This window comes from Kogia breviceps, chromosome X (assembly GCF_026419965.1).
Source record: "Kogia breviceps isolate mKogBre1 chromosome X, mKogBre1 haplotype 1, whole genome shotgun sequence".
Classification (NCBI taxonomy): Eukaryota; Metazoa; Chordata; class Mammalia; order Artiodactyla; family Physeteridae; genus Kogia; species Kogia breviceps.
In genome coordinates, this window is record NC_081330.1 from 99,881,164 (window position 1) to 99,904,373 (window position 23,210).

The 23,210-nt window shown below is 51.9% G+C and overlaps 1 protein-coding gene across 19 annotated transcripts in view; it reads left to right on the top strand.

The window, feature by feature from the left end:
* Positions 1–23,210, top strand: part of BCOR (BCL6 corepressor) — a 117,843-nt gene that overhangs the window by 92,684 nt on the left and 1,949 nt on the right. For 8 of the 19 annotated variants that reach the window (XM_067023415.1, XM_059050703.2, XM_067023414.1 and 5 more), the window contains 12 exons: positions 869–3,709; positions 4,369–4,422; positions 4,894–5,080; positions 10,500–10,760; positions 11,108–11,452; positions 12,049–12,374; positions 12,706–12,960; positions 17,783–17,949; positions 19,144–19,289; positions 19,741–19,818; positions 20,017–20,173; positions 21,701–22,864. In XM_067023415.1, the coding sequence (XP_066879516.1) occupies positions 869–3,709; positions 4,369–4,422; positions 4,894–5,080; positions 10,500–10,760; positions 11,108–11,452; positions 12,049–12,374; positions 12,706–12,960; positions 17,783–17,949; positions 19,144–19,289; positions 19,741–19,818; positions 20,017–20,173; positions 21,701–21,992 (5,109 nt within the window). In that variant the 3' untranslated portion in view covers positions 21,993–22,864. Of the gene's footprint in view, positions 1–868; positions 3,710–4,368; positions 4,423–4,893; positions 5,081–10,499; positions 10,761–11,107; positions 11,453–12,048; positions 12,375–12,705; positions 12,961–17,782; positions 17,950–19,143; positions 19,290–19,740; positions 19,819–20,016; positions 20,174–21,700; positions 22,865–23,210 lie in introns of those variants that run through there. The other 11 variants (XR_010838641.1, XR_009333075.2, XR_010838642.1 and 8 more) reach the window with 5 other exon arrangements.

Below are 23,210 nucleotides of genomic sequence, written 5' to 3' on the forward strand. Positions count from 1 at the left end.
ACCATTAAGGGACCTTTGGGGGGCGGGGTGGGGTGTTTCAGGGCAGGGCTGAGTAGAAAGCCTAGGCTGCAGGACGAAGCCTCACCCAGTTTCTTCCTGGCTCGCTTTCTGGGCTGTGCTCGCCATTTACGTCCTCGTCCCCCAGTGACTGGTGGGATACGTGCCGCCTTTTCTTCGATAAGCTACGTGCCACATCAGCGCTCCCAGCTGGATAAATTTGTAGCCTCCAAGTACACCCTTAGGGTTTACCTTCCCAGTAAAATATGAAACAGAGCTGTCTTCAGATACCAGGGAGAGGAAGTCAAAAGACACAACTACAGTTTGACCCATGGCCTCTTTATTGATTTAGAAATGAGACAGCTCAAGTCCTTCATTCCTTACTGTCCCCCTGAAGATTGTTTTTTGTTATGTTAAATAATGCCTAGCTACATCCGGGAACAACAGTGAACATCACCCCGCCCCAACCTGACAGGGCCTGGGGAAGGTGAGTCCGAGTTCTGTACCCCACGAGGGTGGTTCTGAGAGCAGTGGAGTTGGTATCACCTCAGTTGCAGCAAAGAATTTTTGCTGAGATGGTGGATCTTCCAGAGTTAATAGATGACTGAATTAATGCAGGGGCCTCAAGTCTAAAGGGACCAACGTTTTACGTGCTTTCAGGATACTAGTTGGACAAAGGTGAGATGGCAGGCAGAGGAGGGTTCTGGATAAGCGGGGAGGGGGCCAAAGACCTTGTGAATCCTTTATTTTTTAACCCTTTCGGCTCAGATGTTGAGGCTGATGTCTTATTGAGCTAGTCCGCGGTTTCTCTTTGGGATGGGCTGCTTTGAAGGCGTGTCCTCAGTAATACCCATATTCTTCTTCTGCGAAGGTGGACGCGACCACGGCCCATCGGATCGATGGCCTGGCAGCGCTGAGCATGGACCGCACCGGCCTGATCCGGGAAGGGCTGCGTGTCCCCGGAAACATCGTCTATTCTAGCTTGTGTGGACTGGGCTCAGAGAAAGGGCGGGAGGCTGCCACAACCATAGGTGGTCTGGGGTTTTCTTCCGAAAGAAACCCAGAGATGCAGTTCAAACCGAATACACCCGAGACGGTGGAGGCCTCTGCTGTCTCCGGAAAACCCCCAAATGGCTTCAGTGCTATATACAAAACGCCACCCGGAATACAAAAAAGTGCTGTCCCCACGGCAGAAACACTGGGCTTGGACAGACCTGCCAGCGACAAACAGAGCCCGCTCAACATCAATGGTGCTAGTTACCTGCGGCTGCCCTGGGTCAATCCTTACATGGAGGGGGCCACGCCAGCCATCTACCCTTTTCTCGACTCGCCAAATAAGTATTCCCTGAACATGTACAAGGCCTTGCTACCTCAGCAGTCCTACGGCCTGGCCCAGCCACTGTATTCTCCGGTCTGTACCAACGGGGAGCGATTTCTCTACCTGCCGCCACCTCACTACGTCAGTCCCCACATCCCGTCGTCCCTGGCCTCGCCCATGAGACTCTCGACGCCTTCGGCCTCACCAGCCATCCCGCCTCTGGTCCACTGCGCAGACAAAAGCCTGCCCTGGAAGATGGGCGTCAGTCCTGGGAACCCGGTCGATTCCCACTCGTATCCCCACATACAGAACAGTAAGCAGCCTAGGGTGCCCTCTGCCAAGGCGGTCACCAGCGGCCTGCCTGGGGACACGGCTCTCCTGTTGCCCCCCTCGCCTCGGCCTTCACCCCGCGTCCACCTTCCCTCCCAGCCCGCTGCAGACACCTACTCCGAGTTCCATAAGCACTATGCCAGGATCTCCACCTCGCCCTCGGTCACCCTGTCGAAGCCATACATGACGGTCAGCAGCGAGTTCCCCGCGGCCAGGCTCTGCAGCAGCAAGTATCCAAAGGCTCCAGAAGGAGCCGAAAGCACCCAGCCAGCTCCCGGGCACACCCGGAAAACAGCAGGTCAAGACAGAAAAGATGGCAGCTCACCTCCTCTCTTGGAGAAGCAGACGGTTACCAAAGACGTCACGGATAAGCCACTAGACTTGTCCTCTAAAGTGGTGGATGTAGATGCTTCCAAAGCTGACCACATGAAAAAGATGGCTCCGACGGTCCTGGTTCACAGCAGAGCTGGAAGCGGCCTAGTGCTCTCCGGAAGTGAGATTCCGAAAGAAACTCTATCTCCTCCAGGAAATGGCTGTGCTATCTATAGATCTGAGATCATTAGCACGGCTCCCTCGTCCTGGGTGGTGCCCGGGCCAAGTCCTAACGAAGAGAACAATGGCAAAGGCCTGCCGCTGAAAAACAAGGCCTTGGACTGGGCCATCCCACAGCAGCGCAGTTCTTCGTGTCCCCGCATGGGCGCCGCTGACGCCGTGGTCACTAACGTTTCGGGGTCGGTGTCGAGCGCTGGCCGCCCAGCCTCTGCGTCGCCAGCCCCAAATGCCACCGCCGAGGGCAGCAAGACCAGCAGGAGCTCCGTGGATACCACGCCATCCGTCATCCAGCACGTGGGCCAGCCCCCGACCACACCTGCCAAGCACAGCAGCGGCACCGGCAGCAAGGGCGCCAAAGCCAGCAACCCAGAGGCGAGCTTCAAAGCGAACGAGAATGGCCTCCCGCCGAGCTCAATATTTCTCTCACCAAACGAGGCGTTCAGGTCCCCACCAATCCCCTACCCCAGGAGTTACCTGCCTTACCCAGCGCCCGAGGGCATTGCCATAAGTCCCCTCTCCTTACACGGCAAAGGCCCTGTCTACCCTCACCCGGTGTTGTTGCCCAATGGCAGTCTCTTTCCTGGGCACCTCGCCCCAAAGCCGGGACTGCCCTATGGGCTACCCACAGGCAGGCCGGAGTTTGTGACCTACCAGGACGCGCTGGGGTTGGGCATGGTGCATCCCATGTTGATACCTCACACGCCCATCGAGATCACTAAAGAGGAGAAACCGGAGAGGAGGTCCCGGTCCCACGAGAGGACCCGCTACGAGGACCCAAGCCTCCGGAACCGGTTTTCTGAGATGCTGGAACCTGGCAGCACCAAGTTACATCCAGAAGTCCCCGCGGACAAGAACCTAAAGCCCAGCCCCAGCTGGAATCAAGGGAAGACCGTCGTCAAGAGTGACAAGCTCGTCTATGTAGACCTCCTCCGGGAAGAGCCAGATGCGAAAACCGACGCTAACGTGTCCAAACCCGGCTTCACAGCTGAGAGTGTCAGCCAGAGTGCCGAGCCCACCAAACCCCCGCCTGACCCGGCCCTACAGCCACACCGGGATTTCATTGCCCTGAGAGAGGAGTTGGGGCGCATCAGTGACTTCCACGAAGCCTATACTTTCAAACAGGCTCCGGGCCAGCCAGTCTTCGGCTTAAGCAAGGAGAATGTTCCAGCGGGAACCAACAAGGAGAACCTGGCGATGCCGGTCTCGACTCCATTCCTGGAGCCTCCCCTGGGGAGCGATGGCTCTGCGGTCACTTTCGGGAAAACCCAAGAGGATCCCAAACCATTTTGCGTGGGCAGTGCCCCACCGAGTGTGGATGTCACCCCCACCTATACCAAAGACGGAGCTGACGAGGCAGAATCCACTGATGGCAAAGTTCTGAAACCGAAGCCATCTAAGCTGGCAAAGAGAATCGCAAACTCCGCTGGTTACGTGGGTGACCGGTTCAAGTGCGTCACTACCGAACTGTATGCAGACTCCAGTCAGCTCAGCCGGGAGCAGCGGGCATTGCAGGTGAGCCCCCCACCCGAATTTCAGGAGCCTGACCAGTTGTCAGGTTTTTTTAATGTGTGAAGAGGAGGGGGCCAGGGGTATGATAGGGCAGGACACCGGGCTGATTTGGTTAATGAAGCTTATGATAATTTAAATGTTTGAAATGTGTCCAGTAAGGGGACGTAAGTGGATACTTTAAGTTATTCTGTAGATTTTAAGCGAACTCCACTCGAATGCTGATAACGGAAGTTTTAATTATTGCGAAGGATGTCTAAAAGACTGCATGACATTTACCTATCAATCGCTTTGATTTCTCTGCCGTTACTGTACGTTAACAAATATACCTAAAAGCGCTGCTTAGAATGCCTTACGTGATACTTGGTGGAGGTGTGTAGCGGCCGCATGTCTGTGAGATTCGTGCAATTTTTTTTTTTTTTCACCAAAAAAACAAACAAAAAAAAACCAAAAAAAACAAACCTTGCTTAAAGGGATAGAGTATGTATTTAACTTGCTAGTGAATGATAGATGTTGTATAGGAATTTCCTTAAGATATTTTACTTTTAATTAAAAGATAAATAAGCCAAATTGTTTTGCAATGTTAAGAAAAAAATTGGTTTATGCTTATAAAAATGGATGAAGTTATCTAAATGATCCATTGAGTGCCCATTTTAATTACATAGATGGAAGGATTACAAGAGGACAGTATTTTATGTCTACCCGCTGCTTACTGTGAGGTCAGTTCTTCAAATTTTTATTACTAGAATCTTACATAAACCTTTTGAGTTAAATTTCATTTCCAAATATACAAAGGGAAGTTTGTGGGCCATGGTCGTCTTTATTCATTGTGCATTTGTTTTCTTTTCTGTTGTGTTTTTGTTTCGCTTTCTTTGCGTTGTGTTTTTGTTTTGTTTTATTTACCTTCGAAAGAGAATGTCTGTCTCTATGCCACAGTGTATGTATGGCTATACATACACACCGCATATATCTCTACATACATATGGCTTTATGAATAAAGAGTGTGTGACTACTTACATATAGACACTCTTACATTTTTATCGTTAAATTTTAAAATATCTCAGTTGTATCATAAATTGTGGTTGGTTTTGGGCAAACTTTTCTTTGAAGATACTTTCCTTTAAGGTAAGGGCAGTGAAATAGCTTTGGTGGTAAGGTGTGTCTTTTTTCCATCTCCGTTCTCTTTCTAGCGTGCAATGATGCGCTTCTCAGAGTTGGAGATGAAAGAGCGAGAAGGTGGCCACCCCACGACCAAAGACTCCGAGGTGTGCAAATTCAGCCCCGCTGACTGGGAAAGGCTGAAAGGAAGTCAGGACAAAAAGCCAAAGTCGGTCGCCCTGGAGGAGGCCATTGCCGACCAGAACGACAGTGAGAGATGTAAGTGAACCCAGGCGGCTCGCGTGTGGTACCACGTCGGTGGGAACGGGGCGATTCCGCTCCCAGTGCTGAGGGAGGTGAGAGGAAACAATATGCTTCCGATGGCCCAGCATCTGGGTGGCGGCTGTTGGAGAACGGGCTGCTCTGGCCATCCTTCCCAGCTGTGGATTGCAAGGCTGGTTGTCCTTTTGAGTGTTGCAGCATCCAGGAGTGAAGCACCTATGAAATGTTTCCTGGCACGCATCTCTTTTTTTCCGGAGAAATGCTAGTCCTGTAGTTAGTAATAGTCCAATACAGTAGAGCAGAGGAATGGCAGTGCAAGACCTCCAGCGTAGCAGGTATGTGTTCTGTTTTGTAGCAGGTACGGATACGGGTTTTTGGTAGCAGTGGAATGACACTTGCAGCCAGAGCCAGACCCTCCAGAGTGACAGTCTCCTATGGGAGGGAGTGGAGAGTGCTCGGATTCTCCCGCCAAAGGCAGAGGTTTCGTTAAAATGAGATGAGGGCTGATGAAGGCACCAGAAAGATGAGCATAATTATTTTCTGTGGCAGGCTTGTTTGCAGTCATTAGGAGTTGACAACACGCTCCAAGGGCGTGGGATAAACGAGGGCGTTCTTCCTACCAGACGGCGTGTATTATGTTTTGGAGGCAAAATTGGAGAAAAAGCTAGTGTTTGCCTCGAGTCACACTCTGTGGTCCCAACAGCTGCTCCCCCACTGGGATTGACTTCGGGCTTTGCCCTCGAGACTTCCTGGGCTAATGAGATGTGTTGGCAGCAAGTGGAGGTCTTTCTCCCGCTTTCTTCAGTGTGTGTGCTTGTGGCCTGCAGCTTGCTCCGGACCCCAGAAACCTCACCGGTGATGGTGAATGAGGGCATCTAGGTGAACGTCGAGGACAGGGTGGGCGTGAAGTCCTCCTCAGACAGGACAGTCGTGTGTGGTGGGCACATTTGGGAGGTCCAGGCCCTTGGACCCAGTCGTAGGGTAGGCGTTCCCCCGCACCCTTAGGTTGTGGGTGCCTGATGCAGTTTGGGAAAATTGTCGTCAGTAACAACGTGTGCTTCTCTCTGCTGCTTGGAGCACTGCCCTCCCCCAGCTCATCTTTGGGGTCAGACAAAGGCCTGTGGCCCAGGTTCTGGGTAAGCCACACCGGGACCAGTTTGTCCTACGTGGCTCCCTTAGAAGGGGATTTCTGTGGCTAGTCAGTGGCAGCCTTACCCGAGTGATGGGGCTCGTGATGTGCCTGGAGTAGACGATTCCGAGCTCCTCCCCCTCGGGATTGGAATGAAAACTGGAGGGTCCAGGCCACCCTGGAGTAAAGCAGCAAGAAAGCCTTACCCTCCTGAGTGGCCTCATAACTCAGCTCTTGGGAAAGTTTCTCAGAGAGATCTGATAAAAGTGGGCAAGGCCAAGTTCACGGGGATGCACTTTTCTGAGGAGGGGATCTGCCTGTTCCGGGTGGATGGTGAGGGAGGCTGGAGGAAGGGAGCGGGAAGTTAACCGGCCTCGAGTCTTCTTGCCCTTTTTTCCAGCAATATGGTCAAACCCAGGGTGGCTGCTGCCCTTCATGTCTCAATGACCTCACCCCGCCCTTCTTCCCAGAGAAGTTTGTGTGTGTGTGCTTCCCAGTCTTTCCTGCTGAGCGTGGAGACAAGAACTCGGTGTGGCTGATGGGGAGCAGGGCCTGAGCCCCAGATGATTCCAGAAGCCCCCTCCGCCCACTGCCTGCCTCCAATCTCAGACCCACTGACGGGTCTCTTCCTGGAGCACCCGGGACATGGCCCAGTGAGCCATGAATCGCCACCGTGGGAGGGCAGGAGAAGGGTTGGGGAAGGTGAGGGGCTCCGTTTGAAAGATTGGGGCAACGGAGGTGGGTTCACCATCCACCCTCTGTCTTGTAGAGACGTGTGGCTTGTAAATAGTTGGTCAAGAAAGGTCACCTAAAGGAGCCATTGTTCTTACTGCCGCCTCCTCATCCAAGGCACAGCAGGTGTTCATTCCATTCAGCTGGAAATTAATGGGCCTTCTTGTTCTTGGGCCATCATGTCTTGAGCTGATATGGGCTCAGGTCCTTCTCACGGGTGACGGTGTGGCCAAGAGCTGAGCTGCGAGCACATGGGAGCTGGGGCGGTGATTTGGGGCAGGCAGGGGTCACAGAGAGGGTCCAGGACACCTTCAAGATGCCTTCCCCCTTCTGAGGCAGCCCCTACCCATGGAGGGACCGGGAGCTTCTAAGATGGTGGGTGCTGTTTGCACGGCCCTGGTTGTCCCGGTGCGGGTGCATCCTGTTGCTAGGGGCTTGTTTAAAAAATGAATTCACTTGAAAACACAGTGGCCGAGGTAATCATTTATTCTTTATGATCACATGGGTGGCTGAGTTAAATTTTTATTTTGGAAGTTCACCAAATGAGTTTGGAGGTTCCTCAGACTTGGAAGTTCATTACTAGGAACCCTCAGTGGCATTTGAAGATGGGGCGGGGCGAGGAGTCACTGGTCCCTTCCTTCTCAAACTTGGAGTGACCATCTCCCTTGCCAACCACTTGGCTGGGACAGACCTAGGACCTGCTCAGTGGCAATGCCTGGCCAGGAGCCGGAGGAAGCCTCAGTCAAGGGGCTTCATGAAATTTCTTTGCTCAGGGAACTTCTCTTCCAGCTGAGCACCTGCACGTTTGTAAACTACTTTGGAACAGAGATCCCCTGCACTCCTTCTGTAGAGGGTGTAAGTTTTAACAAGGTTAGCCCTTACTGGAGGTGCTATAGTTAAGCTGCAGAGAGGGGGATTTTAATCCTGGGGAGCCTTCCAACAACTCAGAACCCTCTCACCTTGTTTAGGCCTCACTGGGCATGGCTCAACAGTGGTGAGGATGCTTTGTTGCCACGGTGACTTGTAAATGTTGCTATGGTGATGCTTCTGTGAGGTGATGCTATGGCACAACCATAATGAATTATGGGATATATGTGCTGTGAGTCATATGACCATGCTGCAGGGAGCAAGCATTAAACCTCAAACAGTACAGCCACGTTCACATCTTGCTTAGACTGGGTGACCAAGGGCACATGGCTTCCCGCTTTTAGAAGGGCCAAAAGTAGCAATGATGGCAAAGCCTGATGGTTAGGATCCCCGTGTATCTATTTATCCCCCCATCTCCTTTGCCCTCAAGGGTAATCCTCCTGTGGGTCGTGGTTAGAACAGTCATTGAGAAGCTCCAAGTGACATGGAGCCTCTCCCCCATAGCTGGTGGCCATGGGTATCTTGGGCAGTCTGGGTGGGTGTCCTTCAGAGTTATTACTGGCCTGGGTAAGGTCACAGTAGCGTAAGGTCTTGGGGGGCCTTAGCTGAGGGGAATTGAGATCTTTGCCCTAAAAGGCTCCGGGGTTGGGGGAAGGGTGGATGGACCTAGTTTGGAAAAAGGAACTTTAAAATTGGACAGGGGGGTTCTTAAGGTAGCCCTTACATTCCTCCATGGATCCCCTCCCACGGAGCTTTTAGGGAAGGCTGATTGGACCAGAGAAGTCCAATGGTATAAGCAGCAGGGCTCTCCTCTTAAAATTTCATACATTTCAGACCTGAAATTCAGGCTGGTCTGAAAGTCTTGGCATCTTTTGGTTAAAGGGATTTTTCCAGCCTTTCTCTGTGCTGAGCCCGGCTCGTGATTATGAAGCCCACCCCTGGGAGGAGGCTAGCAGTAACATTCCCACTTTACAAGTGAAGGGGGCCGAGTTGTAAAGCGGCGCCATTCCTGCCCGAGTGTTTAAGAGGGTCACAGAGCAGCCGGAGTGAGAGTTGCAGCGTGCCCTCTTCACCGGGCCTGCGGTAGCCTGGGCTGCATCACCCGTAAGCACAGGCCAGGAGTTTGGGGTTTCTCCTGCTGCTATGACAGGAGACCCTTGCAGTTGGGGTGATTCCACCATTCCGGCAAGAGTAGATGGGGATCTGTCCCGCCTTGGGGATACCCTTGGAGAAAAGGTAAGTGGGTTCCACCGTTGAGAACACAGGTCAGGCTAGCCAAGGCCAGGGTGAAGTTCATCCCCACAACTGACTGCCATTAAATGCTGGGAATGCCCCCAAGAGAGGCTGATCAGGGGACCAGCCGGCCGGGCAGAAGTGGGAGTGATACTTGAAGTGGTCTAGGGAGAGGAAGAGGAATGGGAGCAGCATGTGAGGGGTGTGTCCATGATTTCATCTAGAAAAACGGGCTGTGGGAGCTTAGATCAGGTGTTAACAAAATACCAAACTCATACACCCACCCCCACCCCCGGCCGGTGATGGACAGGGTCATCTTAGGGGAACTCTTTAACATCACAGTGATCATTATGGAATTATTTGTGTGTTAGAAAAAATGTGACCAGCAAAGCAGTTGAACCGTTTCTTTGGCTAGAGCAAAAGTGAGGAGTGATGTAAAGCTGGGGTGATTGGAGGAAAAGCCCCAAGTGGATGCTAGGTTGAGCAGAGGGGCGGAAGCAACACAAGCGGAGCTGGGGTGTGAGAAGTTTAGCACGCCGCACTCCCCCGCCCCCCATGAAGGGGGTTGGAGTCTTTGGAATGTCCTTGCCTGGGAAGGAAGGCGTGGAGAAGTGCCAGGTGGGGTGACTGTTGTCCCCATGGGTGTGTCTAGTGTCGCCGAGGGCCTTCTTCCTAGACAGGAAATAGGAGCAGCCCCTTGATGGCAGTGAAATGCTTCCCCCCCCATGGGTGTGGAAAGAGGACAGACGGACTTGTAGCAATCTGGTTGAGTTCTTTGAAATTACCGTTGACCCTTGTGTGTGCACCAGGAAGCCTTTCCTTTATCTTTGCCAGGCTCCTTTTCCCTTGGTCTCCCAGCTTCCCAGCCTCCCACCATTCTTTCCCTACCCTCTTTCTTCACCCTCGCCCCTGCTGACCCAAGTGAACATTGGTGCTATCTCTGTGTAGATGACATTTGGGGGATATTTCGTCTCTTTATGACATCAGCCTTTTTTGTTTATTACAAAATTATGACCTCAGCAACTGTTTCCATAGTAATTTGTAGCTCTGCCCTGGATTGGTTGGATCTTACTGTGAGGTCACTCACCCACAGTTGAAAAGGACCCTAGAAGGGGACCTGAGTGCCTTGGAGAAGGCAGTTAGGGAATTATCTCATGTGCCTATAGAAGGATGATCTAGACGCCTCACTTTGACTCTTCTCCTGCTCCAGCTATGGAAAGGAAGAAGGGAAATTGTGAGTGGGCTACACGCCTCATTTTCTGCTTTCTTTGCCGGTTGTCTTCAGCTGCCCTTCCTTTGGGACGTTGTCTTTCTGAGGATTTTGTGCTTCCAGCGTGTGAGGCCCCTGGTCTCCAAAGGAGGGTCTGTTGGTAGCAGATTGCCTTGGGCATGGGGGCCCTGCCTGCTCCTGGTAACCTTTCTTCCGTCCTTTCTGGGTTGTCTCCCCTCCCCTAGGCGAGTACAGTGCTGGAAGCAAACACGACCCTTTCGAAGCCCCAGAGGACAAAGATCTTCCTGGGGAGAAGTACTTCATGGACACGCAGGCCGCCAGCGAGCCCCCCGCCGACCAGGCAGCCCCGGACGCGCCATGCAGCCCCACCCTCCGGCTGGACAGAAAGCGCAAAGTCTCTGGCGACAGCAACCACACTGAGACCACTGTGGAAGAGCTCCCGGAGGACCCTCTGCTGAAAGCCAAGCGGAGACGGGTCTCCAAAGGTGAGCTCGGTTTGGCTTCGGGCCCGCAGGGCGCCCAGCGGAAGTCCTGGAGCGGAGCAGTGGAAAGTTCCAGTCCCACCCTGGAGCCCTGGGGGGAGCCACTCACACCTCCCCACCCCACCCACCACCCCACCCCACCCCACTCCCCAAAGCCAGGTGCTGGGGCTGGAGCCCAAAGATGGCCAAAGGCAAATAGGCCCCCTCCCGAAACTTGGTGACAAGTTCCAGCCAACACAGTGACCACACCCCTCCCCTCCCCCCACCCCTATTAGTGATGTGTAAGACAGTTTGTTCCCCCCCCACCCCGGGGGGGCTTCTTCATTAATTTGTAGTTATTTCTCCATTAGATGACTGGCCTGAGAGGGAAATGACAAACAGTTCCTCTAACCACTTAGAAGACCCACATTATAGTGAGCTGACCAACCTGAAGGTGTGCATTGAATTAACAGGGCTCCATCCCAAAAAGCAACGCCACTTGCTGCACCTTAGAGAACGGTGGGAGCAGCAGGTGTCGGCAGCAGAGAGCAAACCTGGCCGGCAGGGCAGGAAGGAAGTGACCCAGGCGGTTCAGCCTGCGGTCACCCCCCAGGGCAATAGCATCTCCGAAGAGAAACCTGGCAGGAAAAGGGCAGAGGCCAAAAGCAACAGAAGCTGGTTGGAGGAGTCCCTTAAATGCAGTGACAATGAACAAGGTACGCACGGGGCGGGGGGCGCTCCTGGAGGGTGGATCACCCGCCCTCTGTGGGAAACGGCCCTGGAGGGGACCTGAGCGCCATCCAAGTTGACAAGAATATAACGTGTGGCGAGCGGGGAGTTTTCTTCATGAGGTCCTTTCAGCCTGCACACTTCCTTATGGAATGTACAGTGAGGCGGGAGCTTGACTTCCTGGGCTGCTCCCGCAGCTGGGCAGGAAGGGAAGTCTTGGGTGACCCCGGGCGCTTGTCAGCGCCCTCATTCCAGCCTCAGGCTGTCCCCAGTCGCCCTGTCCCGAGCACCCAGGCCCCCCACGGGTGGGGACGGGAGCGCAGGAAGGGCTGGCTTCTGCCCTCTCTTGCGGCCCTTTGAAGCAACTTGCCATTTGGCGTTTCGTGGGTTAACCTATTTGCCGGTTGAATGTGGGATAATTAAAATATTAATGCTTTGAAAACATAATTGGTATATCTTTAAAAACTGAAGCCGCTCCAGTGATCAGTGCTTAACAATGGGTTTTTCTTTCCTCACCGGCTACAACTGTGTAACGCCCGCTTCTTCTCCCCCTGCCTCCCGCCCTCCCCCCCTGTGGATTCAGCCTTGCCTGTGTTCTCCGGCTCTCCGCCCATGAAGGGCCTTTCATCCACCAATGCAAGCGGCAAAAAGCAGACTCAGCCAAGCTGCACGCCAGCCTCAAGGCTGCCTACCAAACATCAAAGATTTAAAGAAAGCCAGAAGACAGATGTGCTGTGCACGGACGAAGAAGAGGATTGCCAGGCTACGTCCCTGCTGCAGAAATACACCGACAACGGCGAGAAACCATCCGGGAAGCGACTGTGCAAAACCAAGCATTTGATCCCTCAGGAGCCCAGGCGGGGCTTGCCGCTGCCAGGGGACTACTACGTGGAGAATGCCGATGGCAAGGTACCTCTTGCCCCTGGCTCTCCCCCGCCCCCCGGGCCTGTGCGAGCATATCCTGCCTGCCTACTTCTCTGCTTCTAGGGACAAAGCTTTCCTTTTCCTGAACCCCTCCCCACAAAACGTCACTGCCCCTTCCTAGGGGACCTGTCTCCTGGGTGGTGGTGAAGTTTCCAGCTAGTAAAAATGCAACCCCTTCCTCCCACCCTGCCTCCCCCAGACAGAGAGGAGGAAAAGTGCTTTCCTCCACTCAGGTTTGTAACTCAGGGAGGAGGGGAACCAGACTTGTGGTGGAAGGACAGCCTGAAATGTGTGCGATGCCTTGGTTTCGTGATAGGTGACCGTCCGGAGATTTCGAAAGCGGCCTGAGCCCAGTTCCGACTATGATCTTTCGCCGGCCAAGCAGGACCAGAAGCCCTTGGACCGTTTGCAGCAATTGCTACCAGCTTCCCAGGCCTCGCAGCTGCCATGCTCAAGCTCCCCTCCAGAGACCACCCAGTCCCGCCCGATGCCACCGGAAGCGCGGAGACTTATTGTCAATAAGAACGCGGGCGAGACCCTCCTACAGCGGGCCGCCCGGCTTGGCTACGAGGTGAGCATCCTTGTGGGTGCCCCGGATTCAGGATCCGCCGGCTGCTGCTCCTTGGGTGGGGGACACACTGGCTGGGGATGGGGGGGGGGGCGGGTCTCAGAGCCCGGCCCCCTCCACGTGGAGGGCTGGGCTGGGTGTTCCAGCAGGGTGTTTGCGTTGGCCCCGCTCACACTGCTGGCTCTTTGGTGGCTTGTTCAGTCGTGGTGTGAAAAGAAAGGCAGGCCTCTCTGATGTTCCGTTCACATTCAGGCAGGTAGGCTGCTTCGGCCAGTCCGGCTCACTTATCTCTGATATAAAATCTGACCTGACCCAGGGCTTGGCGACTAGGGGAATTTTAATGAGCCCTTTTGACTTCTGAATAGCAAGAGGGAGAGTAGTTATTAGCTCTATTTTGGGTTACTTGTGCTGTTTGGGGCAGAGTGATGCCCCTGTGGGGTAGCGGGTGGGAAGTGTCTGTGCAGGGTAGGGGGTGGGAATGGGGCACAGGAGCCGAGGGCTGATGGGCGGGGAGCGGGGGTTGAGCCTTGCGCAAAACTGCCTGTCCACACCGCTGTATCCCAACCCAGCACGGCTGATGACAGTGATAGCCTCTATTGCTAGAGCAGCATAGACAGAAAGATAGCTGATATCTTTCTAAGCCCGTGTGATCTGTAGTAACTCCTTTCACCCTTTTAACATCTTCACGTGGGAGTAACGAGTACTAGCTCACTCTCGGATGAGGAAACTGAGCCTCAGAGGGGTTAGCTAGTACCCGTACGGGTAGCAATCCAGCAGTGCTCCACAGCCCAGCACCCCCCACCACGACCGGCTCACATTGGAATTGCCCTCTGCCCTGTGCAGTTCCGCCACCATACTTGTCAGTAGAAATTGTGATGTAATAGCCCACAGGGCAAAGCCATTTTTTTGTGCTGGCATCAGCCCTCTGGGAGTTGAATGGGGACAGTAAAATGCGGCTCAGCAGGCTGAGCGTGGAGGTGTGGATGAGCACTGGGGTGGCAGGACCCAGGCTGGCCCGGAGCCCTGGCGCCCACACCCTCAGCCAGCTCTGTGCCCCTGTCCCCCGTCCCCCGTCTCCCGTCCCCCCCCCCCGCTCCCCCCACCACCACATAGTGCCGTGAGCTCTTTGAGGTGTGCCCTAAGGCATGACTGGGTGGGAAGTTGGAAGCGCTAGGGCTATGCTTAGTTTGGGGGTGGTTTTTTTTGTTGTTGGTTGAATGTGCTGTTGTTTATATCTACACGTCTCTTGGAGACCTCTCCATTAGCTAGAGAGCACTTTCTGGTAGTTAGCGCAGTTACTTGCAGGCGAAGTCCAAGGAGTGTACCCAGTTGGTTTCCCAAGAGCTGAGAGCAGCAGTGCCTAGGAGGACAGAGCAGATGTTGCACATAGTGCTGAGCTAGACCCCCGTGATTGAGAAAATAGACTCCTTGCTTCCAGCAAACGCTGGAGGTGGGGGGGGAGCCCCCCAACCCCAACTTTTGGGATAGGGTTGAGAAAATAGACTCCCACTTCCGGCAAATGCTGGAGATGGGGGGGGGGGCGGGGTGCTACTGCACCCACCGTGGAGGGCGGGGCTCCTAGCCCCACCTGTGAACTTGGCATCATTTCCAGCAGTCTCCCTTTGGGACCAGAGACCTCAAAAGACCCTCGTTGGTCCTCTAAGACAGTTTCCATTTTGGTTTGGTGGGTCTGAGGCCTGGACCAAGGGGCACTTGATCCATACTTTTTTAGGCTACCTGGCCTTTGATTGCACAGGAAGCCTTGGGAATGTTTATGGTCGGATTTGTTTTTTTCTTCAAATGTAAATTTCAATACGTAGATTACACAGATCACCAGTTTTGATGCTGAACATTGTGACAAGTAGATGAACCCTTTCAACTTTGAATCTGGGATTTCTCTGGGCAGAATTTTCAATGTTGGGATGATGGCCCAGTTGGGAGATGTGGCAACTTAAACCTTTTAAAATTGAAGGACAGTTTGCTTAACCAGATAAGGGTGTGGTTTGGGGAGGGTTTTCCTGAAGTTTTGTCTTCAGCATTCTTGGTTATTTTCTTCTGCTTAGCAAAGATACCACGTGCAGTAAAAAAGCTGTCTGAGCTTTATGTCATGCTAATCTGGTTCTGGAAGTTTAGAAACACACTCTGGCTTCAGATCCGTGTTAAATAGATCACTTGCGTGGCCAAAGACCTCAAACCTTTCCCTCCCAGGAAAAAGGCTTCTATTTCTTAGGCTAAAATGCCAGTGTGCAACCACATGCTTGTGCCTTTAGCGGTGATGGTTAAATTTTCTATGAATTGAATAAATCATGTTTTTTAAAAAGTTAATGAGGCATTTAATTAATTAACAACGTCGGGTTTATGGCCTTTATGGTTACATTTTGCGGGTAATGGCATTCGGCTTATAGCCGCTTAACAGAGAGTTGTCCAACAAAAGCAGTTTGATTTTGCTTTGGAATGGGTGGGCTGCCCTTCAAACACTCCCGTTTATTTTTAGCGGAGAAAATAAACCAAGAAATGTGTTGCGTAGACAGACTCGCCCGGCCTCTTCACCTTTCAGTTAGAGAAACTGTTGGAGACGACGGTCGCCATCCATTTAGAGGCCATCACCCTCCCAGCTAGGAGAGTGTACTTAGCCCACTTGACCCCCAACAGAGAAGGCCTGTGGGATGCTCGTCACAGCTGGATTGCATCCCTCTAGCTGGGGCCCTCTTGGGCCTTTTGAATCTTCCCAGGTGACCAGGTACCAAAGACCTGAGTTATAGGTCTAGTATTTCATGTTAGTTGAACTTGGGGTTTAATATTTCTGGGCCTCAGTTTCCCCAAATGTCGAATGAGGATAGTACTACCTTCCTTTCCTGATATCTCCTGGGTTCCTGTGGATGACAGAGGATGTCCTCATCTGGGGAAATGAGAAGCATTGTGTAAATAGTGGTATCAACGTGGTTGAGTTAGGACAGCCCATGGCAAAAAGTCTGACCTGGCCATGGGGCTACTGCTGCCTTTGCTGCCCATCTTCCAGGAGAAGGGAGTTGACTTACCCATCAGCTTGGACGGCCTTTCATTTCTAGGTACCCTTGAATCGGCCCCAGTAGTGATGAAGGTTTCCGGGTGAAGGCCATGATTGTCACAGCAAATAAACCCTGGGTTGAGTAAATTGATCTGTGCACAGCAGTTGGTGGCGTTCAGACCTGATCCCAGAGCCACGTGACAGGGCCTCTCCCTGGCTGAGGCACACAACTCATTAGCTTGCAGCCGTCCACTCAAATCTGGCTAGTGAGGGCCTGCTAAAAGAGCAGCAGCTTCATGCGGTATCCTGGATACCAGGGCTCGGGGCAGGTGGCCTGGGAGCCCAGAGGATTGTGGGCTTTCTGGCAGGTTGGGATCTAAATGGAGAAACGCATTCGTGGGCGTGCCTTTTCTCTTCCTCCTCTTGTTTTGGAAGGGAGCTGCCGCAGTGACCTGAAGTAACAGGGCACCGATGGCCAGGTTTACCAGCATACCCCATTAGGTTCACGTGATGAGCAAATGGAACATTCTAGTTTGCTCCCAAGTGAGTGGTCACCTTTGATTGGCGTGTCCTCCAAAGGGCATAAAAGGTTTTACAGAACCCATCTCGCACTTAAGGGCGGCTAGAATGACCCCCGTTTTAGGTTTAACAGATGAGTTACCTGAGAGATGTCACAAGGGGGCCTGTTCTGACCCCATCCCATCCCCCCTTACCCAGCAGACCGTGTGTTAGGCCACATGCAAGCTCTGCCTACTCGCAGCTCTCAGAACCTGACAGCTCTCTGCTGGGCATGACTTACCCAGTATAAACAGTATAACGTATTTTCTGGTGGCAAATGCTTTCGATGTGTTTGAAAACTTTCTTAAGGTAATAAAAACATTGAATAAATTACTGCTCTGCTTACTGGGAGTGGTTCATATTAATATTTTAACAAGCCAAAGAAATAAGATTAATAACAGTGATTCTAATGCACATTTTTGACACAGAACACCTTCAGTGGGGCGGGGGGTGAACGTTTGATTCTTGAAATGTGGAGGTTGCAGCATGTGGTATATCAGGTTCCTGTCATTAACTTTGGTAAATATGAAAATATTAGACTGATTCTGCCCAGAGAGGGTGGAGTGAGGCAAAATAGAGGGTGGGGTTATTGGAAGCATTTTGTGTCATTCCTTGAGGATGGAGAGAGAGAGCTTCCCTTTAACTCTACTTAACATACAAACAAGAGCATCTGAGGCCCAGGTTCTGATTTGGGGTCTTAACAGGGGGTGCGAGGATGTAGCTGACCTGGGTGTTCCTCCTTCTCTAAGCTGGGGAATGTTCTCCGGCTGATTTAAGCTCTCTTTAAGCATTGGTCATCCATCCATACTTTTATCTAAACTTGTGTTATCATCCACTGCCACCGACTGAACGGACCCAGCAAGTGAGAATGGTCTGTACTTGGCAATGTGTCGTCTAAGATGTTAGCAGCAGTGACACCTCTGTACCGGTCATGTCGGCCCCTGGGCTGAGGGCTTTCATCGCTATCCGAATGCGTCCTCTCAGCAGCCCTATGGAAGCTTGGAGAAGTTCAAGGGGTAACTTGCCCATGGCCGGGCCACTGGTGCGGCAGAGCCTTAGACAACACTGTCTGCATCTCCAAGCCCTTTGCACGCACTCTTGCCCCCCACCAAGATGTCTGCCGCCTGCCCGTGCCATAGTGGGCTTTTGGACCCAAGGATGTATGCCTTTGAAAGTGGGCACCGCCAAGCTATGGAGAGGTCACCCTTACAAGGTTCACTGTGTGGTGGTCTGATGGAATCTCCTCTCCTCTCCCCATAGGAAGTGGTCTTGTACTGCCTGGAGAACAAGATTTGTGATGTGAACCACCGCGACAACGCGGGTTACTGTGCCCTGCACGAGGCTTGTGCAAGGGGTTGGCTCAACATTGTACGACACCTCCTTGAATATGGCGCCGATGTCAACTGCAGTGCCCAGGATGGAACCAGGTCAGTGGCGGTCTTGCTCTTGGCCTGGCCCTGCTGCGGCATAGGCAGTGGTTCTCAGGGTGTGCGGGGAACCCCAGAAGGAAAGATGGGAGAGTGAGTGCCATGTAAGCACACTGATGTCCTCTAGTCCTCTAGAATGGAATCGGACAGATCTTTCTGGCAAATTTACATAGAACTTTAAAACTCTGTGACGCTCTTATGGACAGAAGTCCCTGTTGAGCCTGCATGAATAATCAGGGGTGTTCTCTTTTAAGACCCTGGGCTTTTCACCAGCATCTGTTGAATCAAAATATTTAAAATATATGTGAGTTGAAAGTTCCAGGAGTACAGACAGGTCCAATGGCGACTGGCTTGATAGGACCTGCCGTGTCCACCCACATCCCCGGGCCTGGCCCCCACTCTGTCCTTGACCTCGGTTTATTGGCCGGAGGCCCAGGTCTGAGTCAGCCCAAGCATCTTCCTGGTTGTGCCTGGGATGCTACCACGAACCAGGGCACTGGGGCTTTCCTGACAGTCATAGAGTTAGCAAAACCGAAAGGTATTTGGTGGTTCATGGTCTCCAAATAGCATTCTTTCTGGATGGGACTGCGGACAGTGTTCCTGACCCCAGCGGACACGGGCAGGAGGACCCCGTACCCTCCTGAGAACTCGCCCTGCCTGTCGACTGCTTCTGGGCGAGAGGGTTGATCACTCATCTCCAAGTCGGTTTCAGGAGAGGTTCCGCTTTGCCCCTAGTTTCTTTTACAAGGTGCACTTTTTTTTTGTTGTTTGTAATGGTATAACAATTGCTTGTCGTATTGGCAAGCAATTGATGCTGGGATTCCTCCCCCTCTCCGCCGTAAGTTATCTTCTTACAGTCTGTCACTATTTAAGTTCACTGGAAACGTTTTCATCGTGGCCTGAGTTCCTCCTTGGGCCGTGCATTAAGAGAGATTTGCATTTAAGAATTAGGCCTGAGATAGTCCCTTCACCTGTCCTGTAAAGGGTTATGTGTCGAAATAACAGAATAATTTGTCGCTTGACCATGGGCCAGTCACAGTGCCTCAGTTCCCTATGTGGAATGGCAGTGACCGTACACTCAACATCCTTGGTGAAATAGCGAACCTACGAGGCTTGGCCGCACACGCTTGATTTTGCTGTGTTGCTAGAAGCAAGTGTCGCGTGCACAGGTGTAATCCCCCGCACCTCTCCTAGGCCTCTCCATGATGCTGTCGAGAACGATCATCTCGAAATTGTCCGCTTGCTCCTCTCCTATGGTGCTGACCCCACCCTGGCTACATACTCAGGTAGAACCATCATGAAAATGACCCACAGCGAACTTCTGGAAAAGTTCTTAACAGGTACGAAAGAGGTCAAGAAACGGTCTTGTTCAAGCATCTAGACGGTGACTTCACAGGCTCTCACCTGGGTTCCCCCTACCCCCACCCCCCGTTTACCCTAAGTGACACTTTACTGGGAAAAGTGGCCTAAATAACGTTAGTCTGTCAAAGAAGAGATACATACTTTGAGTTTTGCAAGGGAGGGCTGGAAAACTCTTAGCTAGCCAGGCTAGCTTTTGTTTGGCAGGCTGGGGCGGTGAGGCGGGCAGTCCTTCAGGAAGGCGGGTTGACGCGTGGGTAGGTTTCAGTCAGATACCTGGAGGCGTGTGCAGTGGGACTTGTCGGGAGGTGACACCAGCCCCAGCGTGAGATGTTCCCGAACTCCAGCAGCGTTTGCCTCTTGCCAGCAGGCGTTATCTTGTTTCTCTCTCTCTCTCCCTCTCCCTCTCCCTCTCTCTCCCTCTCTCTCCAGACTATTTAAACGACCTGCAGGTTCCTGATGACTATGACCCCAGTGGCTCTTGGGAGTTCTATGGCAGCTCTGTGTGTGGTGAGCAGCCTTGTTCGTTTCAGTTGGGCGGGACGTGCATGAGTTACAGATCGTAACTGGTGTGGGCGAGGGCTTGCGGGGGTGGTGGTGCTGTGAGCAGGGCTTGCTTGGGAAAGAATTTTTCCAGGGTCCTTTTTGGAGAACAGCTGGAATCTTGCTCCAGCTTACCGACCTCTCTCTTGTTTGCCCCCCGGTTAGAACCAGATGATGAAAGTGGTTACGATGTTTTAGCAAATCCCCCAGGACCGGAGGACCAGGATGACAGCGACGAGGCCTATGGTGACCTCTTTGAATTCGAGTTCTCCGAAAGCCCCCTTTTGCCGTGTTATAACGTCCAGGTGTCCGTCGCTCAGGGGTGAGCGTGGCCAGCGTGTGGTCGAGAACCAGCCCAGCTGCTCTATGGGGTGGCAGGAGTTAGAAATCCCCTTCAGCAGATGAGGGTGGATGGGTGGTGGGGGGGTGAGTGAATTCCTCACCAAGTGTCCACTGACCTCACATAATGCAGTAGAACTTTTCCAGAAAAGTTTGGGGGGTGGGAGGGCTCCCCAGCAAACTGCCCTCATTGGAACACACCCCTAGAGCCCAAAGGACACAGGAGTCAGTGACTGGAATTGCACAGTTTCAGTCACTAAACTCTTGGGGAAGGGATCCTCCCCAAACGGCTACCGTAGGGGCCTTCCAAGGCGCGTGAGGTCCACGGGACGATACTGATGTATCCTCTTCTCGTATAAGATTAGAGAAAGCCATATGTGGCACCTGGGATCTTATGTGTCTTCAGATTTGCTTAGATGGAGTCTTGTCCCCATGGTCGGGCCACTGTGCCCCATGACCAACCCTTTGGAGTGAACACATCAGGAGACCTTGCTCTGCTGTGTGTTGACCCCGGTGCTTAAGGAGTAGCATCCTCCTTGGACTCTGAGGCTGGGAACGTGTCTGCCTTTGTGGTGACATTCTATTCAGGATAGAGATCATAAAGCATGGCAGGGTACCAGGAAGGATTGTACCACCTCCCTTCTCGAAAAAGCCTCACTCCCGGAAGCATTGAGGGGTGGGTTGGAGGTGTGGGAAAGGAAAGGAAAGCCAGGTGACCTCAAGCGTTTCTCATGCTCTCTCTGTGAGGGCTGGAGGAGCGGAGAGATCAAAGAGGTGTTTGCCATCTCCCTTGGGTTGGCATACAGACTGGCTTTCCCCAGTGACTAGAACGGGGCGCACTTACTTGGAGAGGGGTGACGTGAGTTGTGGCCAGAGCCAAGACAGCACTGGGGTGGCCTGCAACGAGGCTTGTTCAGGGGCCCTGCTCCTGCTTTTGTCTAAGTTGGCTGATCTGCCCTAGATGGTCTCTTAAAACATGCACATGAGTCCAGAGTTCCCCCACTAGAAGTAGATCTTCCAGACTTCCCTGGTGGCACAGTGGTTAAGAATCCGCCTGCCAGTGCAGGGGACACGGGTTCAAGCCCTGGTCCGGGAAGATCCCACATGCTGCGGAGCAACTAAGCCCGTGCGCCACAGCTACTGAGCCTGCGCTCTAGAGCCCGCGAGCCACAACTACTGAAGCCCGCGTGCCTAGAGCCCATGCTCCGCAACAAGAGAAGCCACTGCAGTGAGAAGCCCGCGCACCACAACGAAGAGTAGCCCCCGCTCGCCGCAACTAGAGAAAGCCCGTGCGCAGCAACAGACCCAACGCAGCCAAAAATAAATAAATAAATAAAATTTAAAAAAAAAGAAGAAGTAGATCTTCTAAGGACAGTGAGAAGTGGGGTGGGGGTGGGGTAATCAAAGTGGAAGTAACGGGCCCTTTCACCGCCAGGAGACGGGTAGTTCATAGTTGGGAGCGCTTCTAATTTTGCCGGAAACTCAAACCACTGTCCTTTCTCTGGTGCAGGCCTCGGAACTGGCTGTTGCTTTCAGACATGCTCAAGAAATTGAAAATGTCCTCCCGCATATTCCGCTGCAATTTCCCAAATGTGGAAATTGTCACCATCGCGGAGGCCGAGTTCTACCGGCAAGTGTCAGCAAGTCTCTTATTCTCTTGCTCCAAAGACCTGGAGTCCTTTAATCCTGAAAGTAAGGAGCTCTTAGATCTGGTGGAGTTCACGAACGAGCTTCAGACTCTGCTGGGCTCATCCATGGAGTGGCTCCACCCCAGCGACATGGACTCAGACGACTACTGGTGAGCTCGCCGGGGCCCGCCGTGTACAGTGTGTCATAGTGTTAATCCTTGTGCATATGTGTCATAATACGACTATTTCTGTAAAGAAAGGACACTATTACATATGAAAATATCTCTTCTTTATATAAGAGACACGACTCCAGTCGGAAGGACTTAGAAACATGTTTTTTTCTTTTTAAACTTTTAAGTCAGTTTTTATGAAGTTGTTATAATGTTTCTTTACTTTTCAATGCACACATGCTTTGGGATATGTTTGTTTTTACTCGGAACAATTGTTTCTTTTCTTTTTTAAGGAGAAAAAAAATAAGGAAAAGGAGCTCCACACTTTGACTTAATTTCATACAAAGCTCCGACGACAGAGGCCATAACTGTTGAGAGTGTGGTCAGAACCGTGTGGTTGGTTTGGGGGGTTGAATTCGGGGAAGGCACTTGGCGACGTTGTAACTTTATGTTTTGTTTACAGAGTACCTGCTCAGGCCAGGTCAATGCTATTGGATGTGATCCAGTAGTGTGTAATATAAATTCAAACCATATCCACACACAACAACTAATTGTATGAAACTTTTATATCCTAATTTAAAAGCTGTGAAATTAGTTTTCACGCATCAAACCGGATTGTTTATATGTTTAAACATTTTATGCTCTTATTTAAAGAAGACTTTGAGCTATTTTTTTCTGTACCCTGTAAAATACCGAAAACTAACATAATATGTTGAGGTTGCTTGAAATTGTACATAAAACTAAAATTTTCTGAATTGTGTGTTTATGTTTGAAATCTGTGTTTTAACTTTGTAAGTAAATTCTCTGCCTTTGTATTTATATTTTACAAAAATTTTCTTAAAAGGCAATAAACCTGTTGAGGAAAGGAGAAAATTGAAGTACCTTGTTTCCTATGTATTTTCCTAAAACATTATTACTGTTGTCACAATTTTTTTTAAGGTGGTGTTAATGGTCGGTTCCCTATAGATAACTTTAGGGCAATCTATAGTCTCTATAAACTGAAACAGACTAGAGGATTTCAGGGGAGTGAGACTCTGAAGACAATTTGAAGTTCTATCCTGAAAACTCAGTTCATAGACATATATGTTGATGTTTCTCAGATCCTTCTCCACCTTATCGCCTCTGATGCCCTAGTAAGCTTTTACATTGCCTTTTACCTTGATGGACTACAGTAGCTTCATCATGGCCAACCCTTTATCTTTAGGAATACGTTTTCCAGAAG